Source organism: Rattus norvegicus, chromosome 4 (assembly GCF_021556685.1).
Source record: "Rattus norvegicus strain SHRSP/BbbUtx chromosome 4, alternate assembly SHRSP_T2T, whole genome shotgun sequence".
NCBI lineage: Eukaryota > Metazoa > Chordata > Mammalia > Rodentia > Muridae > Rattus > Rattus norvegicus.
In genome coordinates this window covers 160,940,844-160,966,370 of record NC_141537.1, presented here as the reverse complement: position 1 = coordinate 160,966,370, position 25,527 = coordinate 160,940,844, and the positions used below count along the sequence as shown (strand labels likewise).

The 25,527-nt window shown below is 45.8% G+C and overlaps 1 protein-coding gene across 9 annotated transcripts in view; it reads left to right on the top strand.

Annotated features, from left to right (window-relative positions):
- The window catches only part of Ntf3 (neurotrophin 3), a 69,488-nt gene extending 44,967 nt beyond the window's left edge, over window positions 1-24,521 (top strand). For all 9 annotated transcript variants that reach the window (XM_087659444.1, XM_087659441.1, NM_001270870.1 and 6 more), the window contains one exon: window positions 23,408-24,521. In XM_087659444.1, the coding sequence (XP_087515570.1) occupies window positions 23,408-24,205 (798 nt within the window). In that variant the 3' untranslated portion in view covers window positions 24,206-24,521. The remainder of the gene's footprint in view (window positions 1-23,407) is intronic.
- Window positions 24,522-25,527: the final 1,006 nt, after the last annotated feature.

Below are 25,527 nucleotides of genomic sequence, written 5' to 3'. Positions count from 1 at the left end.
ATGGGGAACAGATACCCTTTGGAAACAGCCATGCACAGGGGATGGGGAGCCACGGGTTCAGATTTCCCTTCATGTCACCAAGTAGTGAGCCTCAGATGTTTCCCTTTCCTTGTGGGGCCTCAGTTTGCTCACCTAACACGTAGCAGACACGTGTGAGTTTGGGAAACTCTAATGCATATAATAATCAAATGTATAAAGCATTGTGAAAATGTGGAAGGACGGTTGTGTTGAGACGTTGTTCTCTGGGACATACAGAAACAGTAAAGGTAGGCTTTCATCATGAAGCCTCTGTGTAGAGAGTGGGGAGAAACACCAATGCACTGGACGTGGACTATCCTTGAGCAGGGCCTTTCAGAAGGTCTCTAAGTCTGCTGTGTGTAATCCTATCTCTTTACACAGTCGTGAGAAGCTCTTCTTTGGTGACAAGATAGGAGCTGTGATTGGAGGTGGTGAAGAACAGTGTGTTTTCATGGAGAAGGATGGACAGAGGCCTGACTTGGATCACAGCTTTCATTGTCCGTAGAATTCAAAGCTAGTTGCTCTCCAGTAGGGAGCAGAAAGTGGGCTTCGGGAGTCTGGAGGTCTGCTCTCAGGGCTGGGGTTGGGAGAGAGGAGAATCAGATCTCTGACATAGTCTGTAGCCTCTGCAAGTGTGCCTCAGGAGTGCTGTGCACCAGACAGAGAATAAGCCTGGAGGCCCTGGGATGTTTCCATATTGTCTTTGCTTACCTGCTTTCATTGTGATAAGTGTGATACCTGAGATCCTGGCCGGGAGAATACCATCAGGCAAGAAGTGTATTTGGCTAGTGGGAAGTTTACCATGTGAACATAGACAGGTCCTGGAAAGGGGATGGTCTTAGGAAGTATATTAGTGGCAACAACGTGACGTTCTTATGTGCAGACGGAGTGTCTTGGAATAGCTAAGAGTTCCAGGGCTCTGTTAGGTGAAGAAGGCTGTGTAGTGGGAAGGGGGCTGTGTGTGAACAGACCTGTAGTGGGGTAGTTTAGAAACCATGTAGGTCAGAGAATGGCAAATTTAGTTCATCAAACTTTCCAGAGGGTCAGTTTTCATAAAGTGAAGAAAATATTTTTTCTTTATATTTCTTGGGCTACTACGGTGATAGATTTGAAAATATAAAGCCAAGGGGTCAGAAATGATTATGTCATAGTTACTCCTCTATTGCCGTGATACAATAGTACGGTGACTTTTCGTAAACATTCCTTTTTGCTTTTGGCTCCAGAGGGATAAGATGCCACCATGTTGGGACGCATGGCAACAGGCAGCAAGCAGGAGGCACGGTAGCAAGGGTCAGGGAACTGAGCACTTAGAAGCACAGCAGTGGAAGCGGACTGGATGCGAGATGAGACTACGAATGCTCAAATACAGCTAAGTGGGGGATATGTGCAAGGAAACGCATGGTTATAAACTTCAGGGAGTGCTGGGAAGTTCTTGGGGGAGGTCATGTATGTGCAGGATCAGATGGACAAGAGAAGCTAGCCAGGAATGGTGGGACGGAAAAGATGTTCCAGATGTCAGCAATACACAGAACTTTACCAAGGTGAAGAGTCTCGTGCCACACTGAGAAATGTTGGCTGCTTCTTAAGGGTTACAAAGGAAAAACAAAATGTCCCTAGCAGAAAAGTGATCTGATGTAGTTTATCTCTACGATAAGCATTGCTTTCCAGTGTGCAAGAGAAAAAAACGACAGGGAAGCTGGGAGAAGGCAGCGTAAGGTCCCGGAAGCCACTAGAAAGCATCGATGGAATGCAGGCAAGAGAAAGCATGGGGTGTGGAGGGAAAGGGCCTAGACTTTGTAGGAAGACGCAGAATCAACTAGAATTAAAACCAATTTTATATGGGGACCATGGACAGAAAGAGAACCAGCATCATCTCTGGTTCTGGTCTTTTTGGAGAGAACACAGAAGAATTGTGAGGAAAGGAGGTTTGAGAGATGATTGTGACTTCAACTTTGAAGCACTGCCCTAGAGCTGCTTCCAAAGATGCCTGGAGGTGTTTTGCACCCCTTTTTGACACATGGAAAAGCTTACTTCCTGCAGGGGCACAGTTCCATGACCCTGGTCGCTGCTGTTTTGTTTTGTTTTGTCCAAATGTAAGAACTTTATTGAAGAGTGATCATCGAGGAGAATGGTTGGGTAATAACTAGGGGCCAAAAAAGCAGCCTGGAGCAAGAAGAAATAGAAAACTACTTAATTGTAATAAGAAATAGTTGATCCTGGGTGCTCGGTCAGTCTGGAACTTGGGGATCCTTCTTCCCTGGATGTTCTGGATCCTTTGTTCTTCTGGCCCAACAGGGTTGTCTTTAATGTATCTTTTCAACACTCTGTTCTTTGTTTTGTTGTTTGTTTGGTTTGGTTTGGTTTTTGGTGCACCAAGAAGCAAGATCTTCTTTCTGTATTCTATTGTAAGGAGGTTGACAAGAAAGACCCAGTTTGGGAAGAGGAGTAACACACTGTTGACCTGTTGACCCGCTTAAAGCAATGGCCCACTGAGCCTGAAAGTGAAGCTCGCCTGGGGCCAAGTGTTTCATGTGCTGTGATTTCCCATCTTAGCCAGGCGAGTGTCAGCATGGAGATGTTGGAACTGATCGGAAAAGGCAAGTTCTCAGGCAGATGTGACCACAGTGTAGGGCAATGGCCAGAGTGATGGACTATGAGAACAAGTTGGGCCCTCAGTGAGCTGTGTTCAGGAAGAAATTTATTGCTTCATTGTACATGAGCAGAGAATTAAAAATAATAAATGGCCAACAAGGGAATGTCAGCCGGTAAATTATGATATCCTTTTGTAAAATTAATTTTTTAAGTTAGCATACAAAGTAATAGATCTTGCTATGGCATTTCCATACATGTAAGTCATTACACTTAGTTCTTATCCATCTTCCTTTCCTGCTGCTTTCCCATCCTTCATTCTCTCTTGCTGGGCTCTTTTCTCTCCCCAACTAGCTCTCCCTTTGCTTAATGTCATATGTATTCTGCTGACATTTTAAAAGTCGGGTTGTGTATGCATGTGTGTGTTCATAGGTGTGTGTGTGTGTGTGTGTGCGCGCACATACGTGTGTGGTGTGGTGTTGTGTATGCATGTATAAGTGTCTCCGTGTACCTGTCTGTGAGTATATGCATAGGGAGGCCAAAGATTGATGTTAGATGCCTTCCTCTAGCTCTGTTCACCTTACGTGTTGACTTAGGGTCTCTCACTAAGGCTGAAGCCTACAGGTTTGGTGAGCAAGGCTGACGGACCAAGTGAATGAAAAATAACTAAGGCAGGCAGCTGAGGGACTGAGAAAGCAGAGCACCAGGATCATCTCCTTAAGATACTGAAGTTATGTTGTAATCTTAGCTCTCAGATGGCCAAGGCAGGAGAATCACGAGCTCAAGGGCAGCCTGGGTTATACGGCAAAATCTTGTCTCATTGGAAATGAAACAAACAAACAAAAAACAAAAAAAAAAAAACAAATAAAAGATACTGAAATCGTAAGTCCTGGCTCAGGGGTAGTCTGGGAGAAAAGATTAGTGAGCCAGGAGCTAAAACAGTCAAGAAGAGGAAGACAAAAGAACAGAGGTAGCACTAAGGGGTAGCAGTCTCGTGATTCAAAGGCAGGTGTGTGGGAGAGAGGGGAGGTTTACAGGTAAAGACAGGGAAGCGGGTGGACATCTAGTTTACCCAGAAGTTTGGAGTGAATGAGTGAAAGCCATTAATTAGGAGGGTTACAAAAGAGGTCATGTGTGTAGAGGAGTGCCAAGTCTCAGTTACTTTGGACATTTATGGGAATTTTCCAACAGTGACCAGAGCTGATGGGCAGTAAGTCCTGCCTTCACCTCCACCTCCTGAATCCAGAGGAGCCAAACCTTCCTCGATTTGTTATTTGTATACTGGATTTTATTTGTGGGCCTTTTCTGTTTCTAAATATGCTAAATCTAAAACTCTCTCTCATGCTGACAGACACCTATTTGATTGCAACTTTCCAGGAGGCTGAAGCAGGGGGATGGCAAGTTTAGGATCAGCTTTGGCAAAACAAGCCCTATTTCAAAATTAATGAATTAATGGATTAATGTAAAATCTTTTCTGTCTCTTAAAAAGCTAAATGAAGGACGACGGTCCCTGCCTTTCAGGTGTGTGGAGACGAGGGATGGGGTTTCCTCATAGTTGCCAAAAGTGTTGGGAATACTCAAGAAAGGACATTTCATCCATTACTCATAACCACCTTAACCTTAACAAATACCTATGTATTTTTACAAAGACCTTTGACTGACCTGCATTGTTAATCAAATGGTGATTGCTTGCAAAAATAAAGTTGCACATGGTATTTACAGAAACGGGAGTATCTTTTTAAAAAATATTTGCGTTAGAGGAGGAAGAGGAGAAAGAGGAGGAAGAGGAGACTGACTGGTCAGCAAGTTCCAGGGATCCTTTTATCTCTGCTTTCCCAGCAGAGGATTCCAGGCATGTGCCACCATGTCTGACTCTTTACATGGAAGCAAAGGGTCTGAACTCAGGTCCCCTTACCTGTGCAGCAAACAATAGACACCCTAAACCCAAACCATTAATCTGGTTTTTTTTTTTTTTTTTCTTGCTTTGAATCTCTCTCTTTTATTGTGGAAGCTTATGAAGTCATGAACTTTTTTTTTTTTTGAGTTCTTGAAGTTCTTAAAATATGCTTGTATTATGCCTATAAAAGGCAAAATAAAACATGAGATAAATTAAGGAAAATAGTTTTAATATAAAAGGGGGCTTATGCAATTATAGTTTAACTTGACCTCTTGAAAGGACTTTTTCCTCTGTCATTGTCTCCAGAATAGAGAATGACGGGATGGCAGGGAGGGGCTGGGCTTAGGTGTCAGGTGTGCCTGGATTTGAAACCCAAATCTGCTACAGGGTCACAGCTACAGCAGAGGCACAGGGTCACCTCAGAGCTTGGTTTCCTCATTTTTAATGCAGACAAGGACACATCTTGGGGTTCTTCCACAGTTCTGAAACCCAGAAGGTCCTGAAAACTGCTCACATCTTAAGATAAATATAATGTAACTTGGCCACAAAAATCTAATCGTAATTGGCATAGTGCCTCTTTTACTTACATGACTATTTATAATGTCACAGCAGGAATATTAATGTTTCAGCAAGAGACACTTCCCAGAGTCAGCTTACAGGGTTTGAGAGATAAGACTACATCCTACGGGTGTTGGGCTAAATCAAACTATGTCTATAGAATTCCTAGTGCAAATCCTGACAGTGTTCCATGATGCTGGCCGTCTCCAGAATTGATGTCATCAAGTACAGACTGGGCACCTTCTGCTTGCCTCCTTCTTGCTGTCAGGATGTGGGAGAAGACTGAGGTGCCCTATGGGATACACAATAAGGGGTAACCCAGGAGACAAGAGTAGATAAACATGTCTAGCAGGGAATGGTCTTACCTCTTTTCCTCTTCCACATTTTCTGGAATTCTTTGAAATTAGCCACATGAAGCATATTACCAGTTGTCTTAGTTAGGTTTCTATCACTGTGGTAAAATGGTTCTGCCTCAGCCCTTCTGGTATGCAGGAACCATTGAACACGGCTGGATGGGGTTTGCAGGATCTTGAGGTGGCTTGACTAGAGGGGAGAAATAGTCTTCTCTGAGATGATTTTCAGTAAAATAGCTCTTCTTTATTAGGGTCAACAAGGGCTATTTGGAGAGTAGGTAGGGGCTTGGGGGATGAATGTTTATTATTGGCTGGTGCCTAGGTGCTGTGGATGCCTTCATTTGCATGGAGAGGAATTTCAGGTGCTTGCTGGACCTGTCCTTAAAAAGAGAGAGGAAGTTAAACTTCTAATTTGACCACCAGGTTATGTGACTCCCTCAAGGGAGACTAGTGTGGGAGTATACAGGCTATGAGTGCCGGAACATGCAGGCCCAGAGCAAGGGAGGAACAGTCCTAACTCCTGCTGGTCTCAGGAGGAGATTTTTGGGGTGTGGACACATTTTGACCTTAGTCTTGCTCTAGACTGACTACCCCTAGTCACACAGCTTTCCTGCCCCACACTAAAACCACCATGACCAAAAGAAACTGAGAAAGGAAAACCTTTATCTTGCAACTCTCAGGTCACACGGTCTCTCACTCAGGAGAGTCAGGATAGGAACTCTAAAGGTAAGAACCTGAAGGCATGAACTAGCGCCACGGACGAACACTGCTTACTGCCTCGCTTGCTGAGACTTGCTCAGACTACTTCCTTATACAACTCAGGACTGTCTGCCCAGGCCCCGCCCACAGTGGCCTGGGCCCTCCCACATCAATCACTGATAAAGAAAACGTCCTACAGAATTGTCTTGCAGACAATCTGGGTAGCTAGTTTCTCAATGGAGATAACTCTAGCTCGTGTCAAGTTGACTAAAGAACAAAAACTAAACAAAACCAAAAAAAGCCACCTGGGACACCAGGGTGCCTCAACGGTTGAAGAGCTACGCAAAAAAAAAAAAAAAGTTTCATTTCCTCGAGGAAGAATTATTTAATTTCAAAGGCTTCTGATTCACAACAAAATTGTAATGTGCTAGCATGTTTGTTCTACATTCTCAGTATTACTTTGTTTTGACTTAAAACTAGCTTAGGCTGTAATTTGTATGCACGCATAATATGTGTGTTTGTGTGTTAGTGTGTGTGTGTGTGTGTGTGTGTGTGTGTACTTGTGTGAATACATGCTTGTACATATGGAAGCCTGAGATCGATCTGGTGTGATCCTCAATTCCTCTCACCTGGGATGCCTAGGAAAGCTCTTTGCTAAAGCTGGAAGTAGGCTGCCACCTCCTCTCACTGGGTATCCTCGTCTCTCCCTCCTGTGTGCCTTGAAGGCAAGTGGACAGCCACTTTCAACTGGCCTTTACATGGGTTCTGGGGATCTGAACTATGGACCTCAGAGTTGCATAGCAAATACTTTACCCACCGACCCATCTCCCAGCCCAATATGTATTTTTTAAATAAAAAGAGTAGTTACGTACTCTCAGTAGAAACTCATGATAATAAAGTCTCTAATATCATCATGGTATAATTGAATTAACAAAAACTGATTTACTTTCGAACCTTTCAGACGCCTACATGAGGCAAAAGTGGAGGTTCACCTGCACAGTCCCTGTGACTGCTGTGGCTTTGTCTTGGAAGTGTCCACAAGCCATAAATTCTGGTCATGTGGGCATTGGCCAGCTCCATTATTAACACCACCAAGGGGGATTTAAATGTATCATGTTATAGGATCAAAAGTTCCATGCTCTGAATCGGTGCCAGGAACACAAAGAATTTCCAGACCCTTCAGTCTGACCACAGGCAGCAAGCATCTCTTCCCACCAGCCCCGTGACTCCCTTCTTGGTGGGGTGAAGGTCACTCAGTGCTCTTCCAAGGCCAAGGCCCCATCTGCCTCCTGTGGTGAAGGGTTTTGCCATCGCAGTGTGAACACAGAACCGCAGACTCTCAGTAAGGTCTACAGGGAACTTCTTTGCCCTTTCTTCTAGTTAATTCAGTCATATAGCCTGCATGCCTAGAAACCCACTGTAGCACTCTTGAAAGGAAGCCAAATGAGGTCTCCCTGAAATAGATGTCTCCATCAGTTTACTCATTGGTCCAGTGGCGCAAGAGCTAGCCTATTGGCCAGAAATGACTGCCTCCTAGGAGACTTCCACCCTCCTTGAATTTCAGTGTATCAAGGCTTTTTTGGCACCACATGGTGAATGCTCATCCCAGTCTCAGGGCACATTCCTACACATTCCTTATCCTCCTAGTTAAGCCATTCATTAGCACCAAATTGTAGGGCTTCCTGCCAAGCCCGTCGGCACAACCGGAGCGTGTGAAGTCAGGTCCCCCAGCCATGTGAGTTCAGTTGTCTCATTAGTTCCCCTGGACTACCCCAACCCCATCATCAAATGGGTTCTGTTTCATGTTGTTGCCATTTTCTCAATACAGGTATTGTTGAGTTGGATTGTTTTTAATACCCACTTTGGCATAACTATCGTTTGATCTCCTTAATACAATAAATCTGCTGATTACATAGAACTGAGATTGGGGGAAGGGGCAGGAAGACAGCAGAGAGGCCTGGAGGCATCCCTCTCCTTAGAATTTGAGATGAATGGATGCAGAACCAGAGCAGAGAGATCTAGGCTGCCTCTCTGGACAGGAGACATATTCTTGCAGCCAGCAGTGGTCCAGCTTTGGAAAGAATCCACTTTGTGTAAACTGGTACATCAAATGATAGCGTGAGAACAGAGAAAAGAGCAGTCTGTGTTTTGCAGGCCCCATGCCCTCCCCTGTGTTCACAGCTGGATGAAGGATTACTGTTTCTTTTCCAGGCGTGGGTTTTGTTCTTTTGGATGGTAGGGCTTCGGTCATAGCAAGGGATCTTTAGGGGAGATATAGTCTAAGGAGTCAGGAAGCAGAGCGTCTGGATTGTAGTTTAGCTCAGCCATGACACTGGTAGCTCGCCACTCGCCTACTCTATGCCCTGATTTTCCTCACTTTAGCAATGTCTTCTAGAGATGGTGGGAAGTAAGTATTTAAATCCAGTACTCAGCCCGCAGTAAGAGTTCAGTCTCATCTTTCAGGAGAGTTGATGTTTCTGAGAATTGTGTCTAGATGCAGAGTGTGAGTCTTTTGGGAAGCCTTGGGTGTCTTCCTGTCTGGTCCCTGGCATAGCAGGTTTGCCCTCCTAATGAGGTAACAGCTGATTGGTTCTTAGAACATGCCCAGGAATGTTACCTTGGGGTAACAATGCTTCCAAGGAAGAGGACCTTCTGGCTTGTGTGGGGAATAGAACGTTATCTTCATCCCTGACAGCTGAACTACTCTATTCTCACTGCAGCCCACTTTGGAAGCCCCAAGTACAAGTACGAGGTTGTGCTGAGCATTGATCTCAAGCCACCAAGGCCAATCAGGAAAAAAAAGAGTCATCAGCGAGTTGGGGGGATGGGGTGAGCTGGAGTGCTGGTGTGTGGGTTAGAGGTTGTAGTGAGCGTGGAAGGATGTCTGTTCATATTTACAAAGGGAGTGATGGAAGCTGTGTTGGGAAAAAAAAATCTCGTCTTAGCCTCTGTTTACCATGGTGGGTAGCCACAGGGAAGAGAGGGGGCGGGGTGGGAAAGGGAGACAATAGAATTCTGTGTTGACTGCTATAAAAGCATACTCTCCCAAATGCTGTGGCAAGCTGCTCAGAGCGCTGCTCAATTAGCCCCAGTGCTTAAAGAAGGCTCTCCCTGCAGCTGTTGGTGGTGGGCAGGAGCAGAGGCGGGTGGCTGTCCACAGCTCCTGGGCAGTGGTGAAACAAACCTGCAAGATTCAGGAGAGATGGAGAGGGAGAAGCAAAGAGATGCAGGTCCCAGCTTCTTGGACTGAAGGCCTCAGAGGAGGCTGAGGAGCTGTTCTGGGGCAAGGCATTGCCTGGCAGACCTCAGAGGAGGTGACCAGAAAAGTGAGTGCACGCGTCTCATGCAGAGAGTGACCAACATATGGAACACGTTATCTGGAAGGGTTACAGTCGGAAGGAGTTCCTCGGGGTTTTCAGGGGGTGGGTGGGGGAAGGGAGCCTCTGGAAACTCAAGGAGCTTTCTAAACAAAAGGAATTTGAGAAGGCTTGGAGAAATAATGAGAAATGCAAACTTGCCCCAGAGTTTTTCTCTATCTCTCTGGCTTTCCTCTCCTGGTCTCACATTTCTAGTTCCTGGGACCCAGAAAGGCCCCTGGAAACCAGTGTCTTGCTCAGGGTGAGCAGCACTCCTACCTGGGGGTTAAGAAGGGCCCTGGAATCATCTCCTTTGTGCTTAAGGGAAAGCTCTCTTAACCTTCGGACCTTGAGGACAGGCAGAGTGTTTGAGCTGGATTTGCCTTGGGGATGCCTGCCTTTCATACAAGAGCATTGATGTCCCCTAGGATGTAGGAAAGCCTTGTCCAAGGGTTCAGTGAGATGTGAGGGAGCCCAGGTGGAGAATCCCTTCTGCCCTCCCAATGCCCTTTTCCAAGCATATAACACACAAACACATATAGACACACTCACAGGTCTACAGGACACGCTCGCACTCACACCTGTGCACACATTCTTATTCAGACACCACACACACACACACACACACACACACACACACACATACACACATTCTCATGCATATATCACACACACAGACAACTTTAGATATAAACACCCCACACATAGATTTGCAGATTTGCATACTATGTACATAGGCATACAGACACAACCCATACAAACATGAGTAATATACTCCTATACACAGATCTATATACAACACTGTTACACACACACACACACATACACACACATACACACACCATTCACAGAACTGCATTGCCCATCTGTGTCCAGTGCGCATGTATCATCTGAGGTCCTATTCTTCCCAGCCTTTTATTAGTGTTCCCTCATCTCCTCTTGGAATGAGATACACATGACCTGTGCAGTCATAGCCTTTCCCACTGGGCTCTGTGACACTGCCAGGAAGTTCTTTTGTCCATGTGTCCAAGCCTTCATTCTTTCCTGTGGTTCCTGGTCTGGGACCTTCCTTGCTCTGTCTATATAAGGCCAGTGTGCTTTGTCTCTGGAGGTAGGAAGAAATGTAAGATAGTGTAGGGGGTTGGTAAGTAAATGTAAGATAGTTTTAGTCAGTAGTGGTAGAGTTACAGATCTGAATGCCCCTCCTGAACTATAATGGTTGAGATTTTGTCGGTACCATATCTCATCCCTCCCTCTCTCCCAAGTCAAGTAGCACAACACTTGTCTAGGAGCCTTGGGACAACTGAACAATTGAATAAAAGCCGCCTCCTTTCTCTTCTACTAACTTTATCCTCTCTCTCTCTCTCTCTCTCTCTCTCTCTCTCTCTCTCTCTCACACACACACACACACACTCACACACACACACATTGATTTATGTATCTCCAGTTTATGTCGAGGTGATCAAAACAGTTATAACTTTGCCTAAATACTGAAGGAGAGGGCATATTTACCATCATGACAAGGAACAAGTGTCAACTATCTGTATTTTAAAATTAGTAACACACATGTACAAGCATCTAGATGTAATGGTTTTTTTTTTAAATAGAATTTATCTCTTATTTTCTGTATATGTCTGGTCATCATGTGCTTTGCCTGGTGCCTACTGGACCGTCTGTAAGAATACAGGTGCTCTTAACAGCCAAACTTCTTGGAAAGGCTTTGCTGCTTATGCTACCTGCTATAGCAAGTGAGGCCACGTCTGTGCCTCCTCGCTCTCAGGTTTCCCTGGTGTCTTCTGAGGCTAGCAGTCTGTGGACACCCCGCACCATTTGTTTGTTATTAAGAGGCTTCATGCTATTCTCCATGTCCGTGGCAGTGAACTGGTATGGAATGAGGCGCTTCAGAAGCACTGGCATCTTCAAGCATTAGGAAGGATACTACCTGGAGTACATGGAGCAGCAGAAATCGAAGACAGGAGAAAGCCATGGCCTTGGAGAGGAAGCCATCGAACGTAATGGAAGCAAAGAACAACATAGAGGCTTCCGACGTGTGAAGGACATAAATGCCATAGATTAGCTACAGGTTCTGTCCCAGGGAGTCCTCTTGGGCTAGGTCAGCCCACCTTCTCACAGTAGTGTCAAGCATTATGGACTGTTCACATTTATCTGTGGCCCTGCACCCTTCCTCAAGAAAACTCTACGGGCCAGCCTGAGCAGTTTCTTTCCCATGTCCTGTTGTGGCTCTGCATAATCAGCATAGGGCCTGTTCCATGGGCGATCCTCTGGTTGTTTGGTTTTGTGTGCCCAGGCACTTTCCTCAATACCCACCCCATTATACAAGAATCCTAGCGCACTAGGATTCCAGCTCCTCCATCCATGCTTTCAAGGAGACAAAGAACTAAGGCCGGAGAAGGAGATGGCTTGATCTGGTGAACAAGTGACTGGAGATTAGCATAGAACAATAGAGACACTGATGTTCCCCTTTGAGAACCTTAGAATTGTAGGGCTGGACAGATGGCTCAGTAGGTAAAAGTACTTGTCATGCAAACATGAAGCTAGGTGTCCAGATCCCCAGAAACCAGATAAATGTCTGGTGGATGTGGTGGCATTTGGAAGGCAGGAATAAGATCCCTGAGGAATCTGGCTAGCTAGATTAGTCAAAGCAGTAAGTTCCAGACTCAAGGGAAAGGTTCTATTCCATATGTAAGGTGGAGCATAGTCAAGGAAGACAGATATTATCCTCTGGCTTCTATACATATAAGCATGCAAATATGTACACTCATGCACGAATGAAGATGTATACACATGTGCATGCACACCATATACATATATTTGCAAAAATAGTAACTCAAGACAGGATCTTGGAGGCACTAAGTGGGGCTTAAGGGAGTCTATAGACCACATTGAAGTTGTTTTGCAAACTTTTTCCTTTATGTACGTGTGTGAACATTTTGAGTCCCCAACTCTTTAACTGTAATCACAGTTCTGAATCATGTCCATCTGCATTCCTAACGAAGGATGCTTAGAGCAGTGTACGTTGGTAGGGGTTGGCACTGGTGTCGGGTGATGGCAGGTACTTAACAGATGTGGACTCAAATCTCATGTGTGTAAAATACAGTGGATCTGCCTAAAATACAAGTAGCAGAAACTGCCAGGAACCGAGACCTCCCGGATCATCAGTGACTCACAGCCCCAGAGTTAGTTAGTGGCATAGTTGATTTTATCAACTAATCCATCGATCAATCAGTCAATCAAAGGAAGAAGCATACTAGAGCCCACACACTTTCAATGTTCATTTCTTACAAGTGTACTGCAATCTATGCCAAACACCAGCCCAGAACATGCCGTTTTAGAAGTCCTAGCCCATTTAGGAGTGAGCAGAAGACTGAGCCTCTGACTTCGCACGTGGTGAGCAAGCATTACAGTTAAGTTACGTCTCTCGTCCAGACACTTTTGTTTGAAGAATTCCTATGCCCTTGGTCTTTGTTCCCATTACTATTTCAACTTTGAGAAATAAAAGTGCAAATACTTGAGACTACGAGCTACAAGTTGAATGAATAATCTTTTCCAGCCCCTCTGATTCAGGGTTGCCAGCCTCAGCCTGTGGAATGTCCTCCTGACAATTCAGAAGACCTGGCTAGAATCAATCTCTCTCTCTCTCTCTCTCTCTCTCTCTCTCTCTCTCTCTCTCTCTCTCTCTCTCTCTCTCCCTCCCTCCCTCCCTCCCTCTCTCTCTCTCTCTCTCTCTCTCTCTCTCTCTCTCTCTCTCTCTGTCTCCCTCTCTCTCCCTTTCTTTTTTCTCTAAACACGGAAGGAAGCATTGAAAGCAATGTGGCGCTGCTGCCAGGCCGCTGTGAAAAAGTGACAGGTGCCTTGGATTCAGAGTTAAGTGGGAAGAATTATGCAATCTTAGCTGAATGTTAGGGTTGGGAGGTCACTAGGAAGGGTATTTAAATCCTGGCTCTGCATCTCAATTGGTGTGTGATGTTGGGCAAAATGATTTAATCCTTCTGAGCCTCAGTTTCCTTGGCTGCAAAGTGGGGATAACAATCGTATCTGGAAGGATTAATTGAGATAATCCGTGCAAAGTGTCTCCCAAAGGCTAGCATATGGGAAGGCTCACCGAAGGTTAGCAGTTATTACAAGTGATTATTGTGACTTGTGTCTGTGATTAAACACAGCTTTGAGTTCAGTGTGTTTGTGCCAAAATTGCTTTCAGAGGAGAAGCTCTGGGCTGGTTCTTTGAGTCTCACCCTGGTGCCCAGAAAGACACTAGACTGTTCGGGATTAGAGTCCTAATGTTTAGTAAGTGCCTGTCTCGCACTCCAGTTTGGATGAAAGATGGGTTTTCTCCCTGTGCACATAGCACAGCATTGCTTCATGAGTGGGTGAGAACAGACCCATAAAATCATCAAATAGACATCTCTGCTTCTGCCTCCTGGATTGTAAAAATGTTCAAATGAGTGATGGTGGCCACAGTGAGTACAAGGGGAGACACTCACCGAATGAAAAGAGAGATGCTAAGTCACATGAAAGGGAGTGATATCTTCCATGGTCTTCAGACGGCAAAGATTCCTAGCAGAGGGCATCAGATCTAAGACAACCACAGCAGCTCAATGGGCCTTGTCTCATTGCCCAGGAAGGAGGCTGGCTTTGTGGTAAGGGAGGGGGGGGGTCTGTGAGGGACTGACTATGCTTGGTATAAGTCAGCTCACCAAAGATACAGGAGGAAGCCTGCCATCTTACCACATTTTCAGCAGCCAAGTCCTCTCCAGGCCAAACCAGGATGGTTTCTTGATCCTAGCCTTCCTTCTGCCACCATGATTAAGGCAGAAATTGGAATAGGCATCGCCAAGCCAGCTGAGGTCTTGGTTCGGAGGAGAGCAGAGGCATATGTATTGAGGAGAAGCCTTGGGAATTCCCTCAGCCAGCTTCTTTGTTGTTGGATTTGAGATCCATCATTTGCAGGGTAGACAAGATGGATATTTTAGCATCTCCTTCACTAGTATTCATCTCATTCTTATTCAATGATGAGTTGTCATTATAACTCATTTTAATTATCACAAAGCAATTTCTCAGCAGCCACTGCCTCATGATGGCATTCCTTTTAGTTACCTAGCACTTGCCCACAACCAAGGGATTAGCATAAGCCCAATGCAGACACTAGGCATAGGTTTCAAATAAAAATGTCAACGTGGGAAAGTTATTTTCTAAAGCTAGAGTTGGTCTCCAGTGCCCACTTCCTCTCAGCTGTTGGTATGAGGTGTCTTTCCTCATTATATTTGCCCTTGGAAAATGGCATTAACCCAGACACAGAAAATCATATTCTTCCGAATGAACATGTAACAGAATATTCAATGATTCGACAAAGCATAAGCAGCGATGGGGATGTATCTCAGCTGGTGGAGTACTTGACGAGCTTGCATGAAGCCCTGAAAATGATGCCTACTGCAACATAAACCAAGTGTGGGGCCACATACCTGTAATCCTGGCATTTGGGAGGTAGAGGCAGGGAGGTTGTCCTCAATGGTGTAGTGAGTTTGAGGTCACTGTCTCAGAGACAGAGCCAGCTTGGAAAGAAGGAAAGAAGGAAAGAAGGAAGGGAGGAAGGAAGGAAGGAAGGAAGGAAGGAAGGAAGGAAGGAGGGAGGGAGGGAGGGAAGGAAGGGGAGGGGAGGGGAGGGAAGAAAGGGATGGAGAGATGAAGCAAGGAAGGGAGGGAGGGGGAAGAAAAGAAGAATAGGAGGGAAGGAGGGAAGGAGGGAGGGAGGCAGAGTGAGAGTGTGAGAGAGAATAGCTTAATTATAAACCACCCATCCTTATCAAGGGGGGAGCCACCACATGCATGTGTGTGCACAATCCTCTAACTGCAAAAAGTCTGTGCAAAGTGGCAGTAGGAGTGACTTTCTAAACCAGAACAAGACTTATTAGGCAAACCCATTATGGTCACTAGCTGAGCAGACTCATTTTTCTCAACGATTTCGTCCTAGTCCACCTCTGACCATGAAATGAGCGATGTGAAGAATAAAGTAAACTTGAGCTTCCTGGGGCTCCTATGAGCCTACCAGGCATCCTTTAGATCTTCTGCCAAGATGAGGTTAAGGCAGAGAGCTCCTGGCCTGGCGTGAGCACGCTACCTTCCTGTTCAGTGCTCAGCGCACATTGTTTTGACATGTGCCATACCTTCTATCTCACACTGCCTGAGGGCCTGAGGAAGGTGCACGTTTGACAATGAGGAATTCCCAAGCATCTGCACACAGCAAACTCCTGGTTCCCAACCTTCTCCTTGGTGTAGATAGCTTTTCTAGGCATCGGGGAGCAAGGGATTGTGCATAGTCCACAAAGGGGCTCTGTTTCTCATGGTCTGTTCCTGGGACAAGCCAATTTGGTACCTTTCTGGGGGTCTCTGATTTGTTTTCTTTCAGTCTAGCATGTGACCTCTAACTCCAGGCTGTGATCTCTGTTGCCACTAGGCAATTAGAATCTCATGAACCTGGAGGTTCTCGCTTGTCCTATTTCAGACCTTGTACCTTGTTCCCGGAAATAATCAAACCTGTCAACCAGTTTCCAAATCCTGAATTTGAAATGACGAGGCTTCTTGCTATTGCTCTTGTTTAGTTTGTTCATTTGTTTGTTTCAGTCAAGGTCTAGCTATATCTCTCAGGCTGATCTCAAACCCGTCTTCCTCCTACCTTGGTCCTACTGGGGTTGCAGGAGTGAGCCACCATGCCCAGCTACTGTAAGATTTTACAGGAAGCATCTATGCAGAACCTGATCTTAAAGAACAAGCTAAGACTCCACCTCCCTGGCCCGGGTTAGCCTGCCCTCACCTGCTGATGCTGACATGCCTATCTCTCAGGGGTACCCAGAAGTATTCCCACCAACTGCAGACAGAGAATGTGCAGTTAACTCTTGTCTTAATTACTGGCACCTCTCAGTTTTCCATGAGCATCTAAAGCATCCCTTCAAATCTTCTTGGGCTAGCCTCTGGGCTCCTTTTGATCTTCCTTACCTTCTTGATTTCTCTCGTTAAATTTTTATTGTTGTGTCCCGCTGCTATGCTCTGACAACCAAACACCATCAGGTATCAGCGTGTGCTACACTGAGAGTAAAGGGAGCCATTTCATTATAGACAGTGAGGAGTGGCATTTCATTATTCCCTTTCTAGGAAACAGAGGTTTTTCAAAAGACATATAAGCATGTAAGATGACCACCCCAAATAATTTCCTATATTCTCCCCATTGGGTAACCTCATATTTCTTTAAATTAGTAATAATTATGCAAGCTCACTACTATCAGAGTATCTGTGTGATGGGGTGAGGGATAGTACATTCAACCTGTGTTAAGCTGGCAGAGATACATTTCCTTACTGTAGATTGTGAGACAGGGAGTGACCAGCTCCCTTGTAGAGCTGTGCTGACCAGGAATTAGGACAGCACCAGTGCAGAGCTCTACGGGGAAGCAGAAGGTACTGTGGAAACTCTCTCAGCCCTGTGGATGGGAATTCATCTCTCATTTACTCTTTTTTTTTTCTTTTTTTCGGAGCTGGGGATCGAACCCAGGGCCTTGCACTTGCTAGGCAAGCTCTCATTTACTCTTAAACCAGTTCCAAGTCCCCTTCCATCACCTTCTGGAAGCATTGCCCTCCCTTCTCGGCTGTGGATTCCTCTTCCCTCCAGAGAGCTGGCTTGTGTGTTTTCAGTTTGAATTCAGCTGTTCTATTTCCAGGTTGCCAACCCCCTACAGATACTAGTGACTAATTGGTCACCAGCATCTTCCAGGCCTTCCTTTGGGTGTCAGCTGTGCATTTGAGTTCATCGGACCTTCTTTCCTCACCCCTGCTTCCGGTTCCCTTGGAAGATTAACAGATAACTTCCTCTGGAGGCTTCATCGGCCTCTCACTCTGGCCAACCTCCCAGCCTTGTCAGAGGTCAGAACATCTTTGTGTGACTCTGTTGACTCATTCTGAAGCCTCAGGACCTGTGACCAAAACAAAGCCAGGGTGGGTTAATCTGCAGTTGAGTGCTGAGGAACAAGCTGAACCAGTCTTTTATATGGTCCTAATTTAGGATTTCCACCACATTCCTTTTCTCTTTGTCATTTAGCTTTAAATCTGTCACTTTCTCACCTCTCCCTCCTTCCACTGCCTGCACAAGCTATGAAGTCTGTCTGGCAGACCATGGTCCTAGAAGCCCTTAGACTTAGTCAGAGACCTCGTCATAAAGGCAGAAATCCTCTGGAGAACTAGACCCATCTGGGTACAGCTGGACAGCCTCATCTCCATCCTCAGCCAGATGCATTTGCCTCCAGAGGACCATGGATGTGTAAGAAATAATGAAATCTCTTGGGTTATCTTATTAAAATGTTGGCAAGTTAAAATCTGATGTTAGGCTGATCTCTCCCCTGAGGAAAAGCAACATTGCCTCTTTACCTTCTTTGAAGTCACTCAGCTTTCCAGAGATGGCCGCAAACCCAGGACATGAGAGGGTACACCCAGTACGACATCCGATCTCTACAAGAGTTGGTGACCTCCAGAGAGATTGTCTTGCAGAACCCCAAATCCAGAAAGGACGGGGGCCAACTAACTTACTAACTTTTATGAGTAATGGTTTCGTAAGAAATGCAGAGAGGAAGAAACTGAAGTGGTGGCCTCAGACGCCTAGAATCACTTTACAACTGAGGCATCTCTGAGAGGTGCTTAACCTGCTGGACAGCAGCTGTCCCGACTCTGCACCAGCTCCACTATGTTAGGGCAATGATAGCAAAGAGGTCACAGATGGAATCATGGGAAGCATGAACCCTAGTGTCAAACTCTACTCAACCCCTCGCTCTACTGCTTCTTATGTATTTAACCTCACTCCTCAGTTTCCCCAGAATGGATAAGTGAAACTTCCTACCTCACTGGAGTGATTCTCAGGATTAACAATACCTATATCTAGATCTATCTATTTGTGTGTGTGTGTGTGTGTGTGTGTGTGTGTGTGTGTGTCTTTTGACACCTTAGTTGTCTTATAAGATCTCACTATAACTAGGATGAAAGAAAAGTACTCCATACACTGAAAATCACCACGTTAAGCAAAAGAAGCCCGACTTGGAAAGGCAAATATCACATGGTTTCTCTCACATCAAAGAGATGTCCAATCGGAAGGGCTGACTACATGGGAGTGTACAAACAAGGTTAATAAGAGGTGGACGTGCTCAGAATCCATTGCATTGGTGGATGAAAATGTCGTACTGAAAGCCATCAGTTTGTGCAATGACTGATGTATGCTAGTTAAAAACAAAACAAAATGAAAACAAACAAACAAAAGCAACTTCCAACACATGCTCAAGAGTGATCGGCAGACATGTTGTCAGAAGTCAGCTCCTGGGTAGGGAAACCAGTCCTAGGGAGCTGAATTGCCTCCTCTACAAGTGCCAGCACAGATGCAGGCTGCCATGGTCTCCTGTGCACTACCACCTTGTGTCCCTGCTCCCCTTTCCGTTTCAGCCACTTGCTGCTGAATACCCAGCAACCCTCTGTGTGTGTTGTAAACTGAGCCAAAAAGGAGGAATCAGAAATTGCTCTCTTTTGAGTATTTTGAGGGATGGTGAAACCTTGTTAGGAATGTTGCTCCAGGGACTGAGAAAACACCATATGTGGGAAAGCATTGCTAAGTGAGGAAAAGAGCATGCGCCTGCTGGTCGGGATCTTGGAAAAGCATAAGCAGGCAAATGGGCACTAGGGAGAGGGTAGGAAGGGGTTTTACTGAGGTCTTTAACAGGTCTTTTTCTAATTATAGCCAAGAAGAGCCTGGAGACTATGGCCTGCTTCAGAGCCAAAGCCTATATTTTCTTTGGGAAAAAAAGGCAGAGTTGATTGGCTTCCAATCCAGGCTTGGCAGAAGCCCATGCAGGATTTCAGGCCAGTAAGCTGTGCCTTGGGTAGGTCTTGATTGGTGTCAGTGCCCATTCAGTCAGCAGACATTGCAACTCTGCAGTGTATCGAGCCATAGGCTGGGCTCGTAGGGTAGGTGGATTAAAAAGACAGTGTTCTCCTTTGGGGAAGAGCAATATGACAGTTACTGAAGTTGATGACGTACTAGCAAAGTCTCCATAAGCAAAAATTTGTACCTGTTGTGCCTGGCCTGGAATGAGCTGACACCGCCTTCCTGTTTCCAGTCCCCACAGTAGGGAAACAGTCTCCCAGGGAAAAATCCTAACCCAAGAGGCACGATAGGAAGTGAAAAAAGGAACCAGAGATCTCACTCTGCCTTTTCTCATAGCCAGCATAGTCACAAACCTCACTTCTTGCTTTCCACAAACTGCTTCCCTAATCCCCTGTCCCTGTGCACCCAAGACCTGGTGTTTCTTCTCTCCTACAACCAGCATGGTTGGTCTGAGCCCCAAGTGTGTGTGAGCAGTGACAACCGGAACAACCATACTGGTACAGACTGCTGGGAGCCAGATGTAGCAAGAGGAATTTTCCAGATGCTTGGTTTTCTGTGTGTGCATACAGCAGGAGCAGGAATGCAGCCCACAGGTTGCCATAGACAACTCAAGTACATGTTCAACTGCCACTTCTAGTACACTTGTTGCATGTCCGATTGGGTCCTTTTAATTACCTGATCATGAGAAAGCCTTGTTGAGCTTTTGAACCAAATGCCCTCTGTTCTTCCCTGATCTGTAAAAATGAAATATCTAGAGTCCTTTGCAACCTCGATTTTGTATGTTTGGGGAAATCCGTGTCCCAATATTCTTGGGCTTGCTTTCTCCAAAAAGGAAGGAAGGAAGGAAGGAAGGAAGGAAGGAAGGAAGGAAGGAAGGAAGGAAGGAAGGAAGGAAGATAGTTATACAAAAGGAGTCTAGAGGATGCTTACTGGAGTCTGAGAAAACCTTGCAGACTAGTTGAGAATCACCAGCAGGCACATGAGAGTGACTCGATTCACACGATATTGATGGTAAGCAAGAGTATGGATGAGGAAACGAATGAGATCCGCGCTTAGTTCCACAGGTCTGCAAAGAATGCAGGACCTACTAGAGTAGCCATTTGAAGGACCGGATGACAGAACACAAAGGAAGCATGGTTGCTGGTATATTGAGGGTAATTGTAGAACGTCCGAGTGAGGCCAGCTTGTGAAGCCAGCAGGGAGGAATGAGAACAATGTCAGCAGAAGTGACCATGAAAATGGGAAAGACCTAGCTGTGAGTCACAAAGCTTGCTCAAGCAGCAGGAAAACAGTGAATCCGATTGGAGTGTGGAATATGGGAGTCCAATACAACTGTGATCAGAAGTCAAGGCAAGAGGGCGAAGACACCCATCTCCTCTCGCTCTTAGGCTCTCTGTGTAAAATAGCTATAGGTTATACCTGGAATTTCTCTAAGGGTCCGTGTGTTAAAGGTTTAGTGCTGGCACAGCAGGTGCTGAAAGCTCGTGAGAGATCTTTCTTTCACTGGAAGCATGACCTGGGATGTTACCCTCTCCTCCTCCTCCTCTCCACTGCCCTCCCACCATGAGCCACATTTTTTTCTCTAGACCATGATTGATTTTTTTTTCCCACTCAAGCACATTTCTCTTGCCATATCACCAGGACCAAAGCAGGTCAATTCATTGTGAACTGGAGCCTCAAAAGCTATGAGTCCAAGAACATCTTCCCATTTTCTTAACAAACCCCTGCTCTTTGGTATATGTTAAACTAGCTGAGAGCTGATCAGCATAAGGAAAGGCACGAGATTAGATCTGCTTTTTATTTTTAAAAGTTATGCTTGTGGTTTTTATTTGTATGAGTGTGTATGCACATGCTACATGCGGGCTGGTGCCCATGGAGATCAGCAGGGGCTGTTAGATCCCCTAGAATTAGAGTTACATATAGTTGTACATGGGTCTCTAAAAGAGCAGCAAGCACTCTTACCCACAGAGCCAGCTCTCTAGCCCTTGATAAGGCTTTTCTCGCATTACCTTTTGCTTTAAAATTCAGGCTACCGCTACAAAGGTTATTTTCTTATCCCAAGTTCACTGTACCATCCCATATCCACCTTGTCAAATCATTCTCACAGTTACCTTGCCAGCATCTATATGGTCTCTTACTTTATCTGGAACCCTGCCCACACATCCATCTCCCTGATTTGTTGCCCTGTAAGCAACAATACCCTTGTGTGTTCATCCTTATAGGGCCCAGGCTTTGGGACAATCTGAAAAATTGGGTTTTGGAGGTTAAGACTTCTAGTTTCAAATGATTTTATTGCAGCTGTCCTGGGGTCGGGATGGAGGCTCGAGTTCTGTGTATGTCCTTTATTTTGTGCTCCTTAACTTTTGTTTTGTTAGGCTTGCATGATTGACGGAAAAGTCACCGCTCTGCAAAATGGGAGGGAGATTAATTACCCTGTGGGAACCATTTTCCTGCGATAACACAGTTCCTGGAGCAGTCTCTAGGGTGGGCAGCCGTGGTAGAACCCTTCCCTTAGCTTTGACCTTGAAGGAGTCTGTAACCCTTGAAGGAGCGGTTCCCAGGGAAGGAAGATGGTCCTCTTATCAGAGGCAGGCCAGGAGTCAGTGGGAAGACGTTAATGCCTGGAACCCTGTCAGGATGGGAGAGCAAGCCATATTCCAGAAGAGAAGGGGAATGGTGGGAGTCTGTGTGGACAATTCTGGGGACAGGCTCCTCAACCAAGGTTCAGAATCAGGACTTCTTTCCTGCAGCCTGCGTTACCTTTGTTTGTTTACTTGGTATTCCCCCTGGATTCTGTACCATCTATCTGAAAATACCAACACCGAACCAAGGGAAAGGATTTTATTTTCCATGTTAAGACAGGGCTCTGAAGAGAAAATGCCCCCGGGGCCATTGAGGTGGCAGCAGCAGTGATTAAAGTGAATGCTCTGGGGCAGGGTGAGGGGACTGCCAGGTCAGGGTCACCAGCAAAGGTATCTTTCCACCTGAAAGTCTCCCTCCTGGATTAATCTTCCAGAAACACAGGCTTGGCCCTAGTGCAGGAGAAATGAGTGGGGAAGATCTCCAGATCCCTCTGCAATTCCTCAAGGACTCGCCAGGAGCCCTGTGCTAAGGTTCTGTTATGGCAACAGAAGAGCAGTGCGGTGGGTTAACGTGCCATTTCAAAAGGGAGATGGTGGAATCAGACATAGGACTGCAAAAAGGAACAGTATAATGGAAACTAAAAATCCCTAGGAGGACAAAGAAACCACCTCAACCCTCGCTACCCAAAGCGGGTGGGGCCATCGTTTGAGCTGAGTTCCGCTGCGTCTCTGTCTTCTGCAAGGAGTGCAAGGAGTTGGTAGCTCCTTGGCAGGGTGACCTGGTGACATGTCTTTCTGAGAGTCTGACAGAGCTCCTAGATACTTAGGCCCTCTCAGCAGCTGTCCAGTGGTGTTGTGTTTGCTTATAAGAGTAACGGGGCCAGAAAGAAGCCTCTCTCTGATGCCCCACTTTTAAAACAACAGACCTAGTTCGCAGCCCTGTGTGCCCCTCTAGAAGAGCTCACACACTGGACTTGGAGGACTGATACTATTACATGTCTCGAGGAAGTGAAAAGGCTCGGAGCTGATCCAGAGAGACATTGATGCAGTCCTCACAGTTGTCTCAGGAGGGTGGACTATGTAGCTTCCCAAGCTCCAGGGACAAGTCAGGATGTCAGCCCTGCACAGAAGGAGGCGGGGGAACAATGCAGACATCTTTTGTTAAAAACAAACCAACTGGTGCTGTCTGTCTAGGAGGCAAGCAATCAGAAGACCTGTGCTGCATTCCCCAGTATTTGTCAGGCTGGAGGAGGAGACCGCCCCTTCTAAATAACAAGGAGGAGTCCCTGTGCTTCAGGGAGTTCTGGTGTTTCCTTAAACTGGTGGTACCCTCCCCTCACTCTCAGATTGTCAGCCGCAGGTGGCTGATTCCATAATGACCCAGACTCTTCCAGTCAGATATTAACACTTGTGTTTCCTTCTTTCAGATCTTACAGGTGAACAAGGTGATGTCCATCTTGTTTTATGTGATATTTCTTGCTTATCTCCGTGGCATCCAAGGCAACAACATGGATCAAAGGAGTTTGCCAGAAGACTCTCTCAATTCCCTCATTATCAAGTTGATCCAGGCGGATATCTTGAAAAACAAGCTCTCCAAGCAGATGGTAGATGTTAAGGAAAATTACCAGAGCACCCTGCCCAAAGCAGAGGCACCCAGAGAACCAGAGCAGGGAGAGGCCACCAGGTCAGAATTCCAGCCGATGATTGCAACAGACACAGAACTACTACGGCAACAGAGACGCTACAATTCACCCCGGGTCCTGCTGAGTGACAGCACCCCTTTGGAGCCCCCTCCCTTATATCTAATGGAAGATTATGTGGGCAACCCGGTGGTAACCAATAGAACATCACCACGGAGGAAACGCTATGCAGAGCATAAGAGTCACCGAGGAGAGTACTCAGTGTGTGACAGTGAGAGCCTGTGGGTGACCGACAAGTCCTCAGCCATTGACATTCGGGGACACCAGGTTACAGTGTTGGGAGAGATCAAAACCGGCAACTCTCCTGTGAAACAATATTTTTATGAAACGAGGTGTAAAGAAGCCAGGCCAGTCAAAAACGGTTGCAGGGGGATTGATGACAAACACTGGAACTCTCAGTGCAAAACGTCGCAAACCTACGTCCGAGCACTGACTTCAGAAAACAACAAACTCGTAGGCTGGCGCTGGATACGAATAGACACTTCCTGTGTGTGTGCCTTGTCAAGAAAAATCGGAAGAACATGAATTGGCATCTGTCCCCACATATAAATTATTACTTTAAATTATATGATATGCATGTAGCATATAAATGTTTATATTGTTTTTATATATTATAAGTTGACCTTTATTTATTAAACTTCAGCAACCCTTACAGTATATAAGCTTTTTTTTCTCAATAAAATTCGTGTGCTTGCCTTCGCTCAGGCCTCTCCCATCTGTTAACCTTGTTTTGTGATTGGGCTCTCGGGAACCCTTCTGTAAAACCTGTGTACACCAGTATTTGGCATTCAGTATTGTCAAGGCCATGACTGTGGTTTCAGTAAACTTTCTTAAAATCGGATGATGTCAGAGTTGTATATAAACAGAGTTCTATCCCTCTTCTGGTATATTCCACATTGGGTTAATGAATTAAAGGAATCACTGTGCCCCACCCCCACTGAAAATGGTACCTTGTAGTATGAAGTTCAGCATCCTCTTCTGGGGAGCAAGCTCACACTCAGGTCTTCCCTTACTCTTCCCAGCTATAGGCTTGCCAATTAGAATTATGGTTTGTGCCAACAATAACAGACCAGGCCATTTTATTTCTTGGCACATTTGTTGTTTGGGGGGTGGTGTAAGGGTTGGAATTTTCTTTTTCCTTTTGGCTTTGGTTTGGTTTTTGCTTTTGGTAAGTAGTTTTCATTCTTTTGCACAGAAAGGGAAAAAAATTCTAACTATTCCTAACAAATTTGTGTGTGTGTGTGTGTGTGTGTGTGTGTGTGTGTGTGTGTGTGTGTGTTGCTGTAACAGAAAAATTATATGTCTACCCAGGAGCAAACTGAAATGGTTCATGAATAGTCCACAAACAGAAGATAAATGTACTCATTAGAGATTCTCTTGGCCCAGGGCCTTCCCCACTGATCTCGTGGCCAGCCTCCAGCTCTTGAGCAGTTGTAAAGTGGTAGTCTTGGGAGGAAGACCTGGATCAAACTCCAGCCCCTCCTCCATGACCTCGTGAAGGGTTTGAAGACTACCAGAGCCTTGGTTTCCTGGGGATGCAGTCACATGGAGATTCCCAGGACATCTGGCAGGTCGGTGGAATGCCCATCGTGGACTTTGTGGCCAGAGGTAGGCCTGCAAGAGTACTATGGCCCTTCAGTCCTTTCCAGGGTATCGTGGTCAACCATGTATCAATGCTAACTGATGCAACCACGGGGTGCAAGGTCCAAATAAAAAGGACCTTCTTGGTACCTGTTGAGCCCTGGTAAGGGATGAGTATAGTGATAGACTCTGGTCCTTGTGAGAGTAGGGACATTAGTCATGCCCTCTCCCGCAGAGAGCAGAGAGCATTTTGATCTCCTATACCC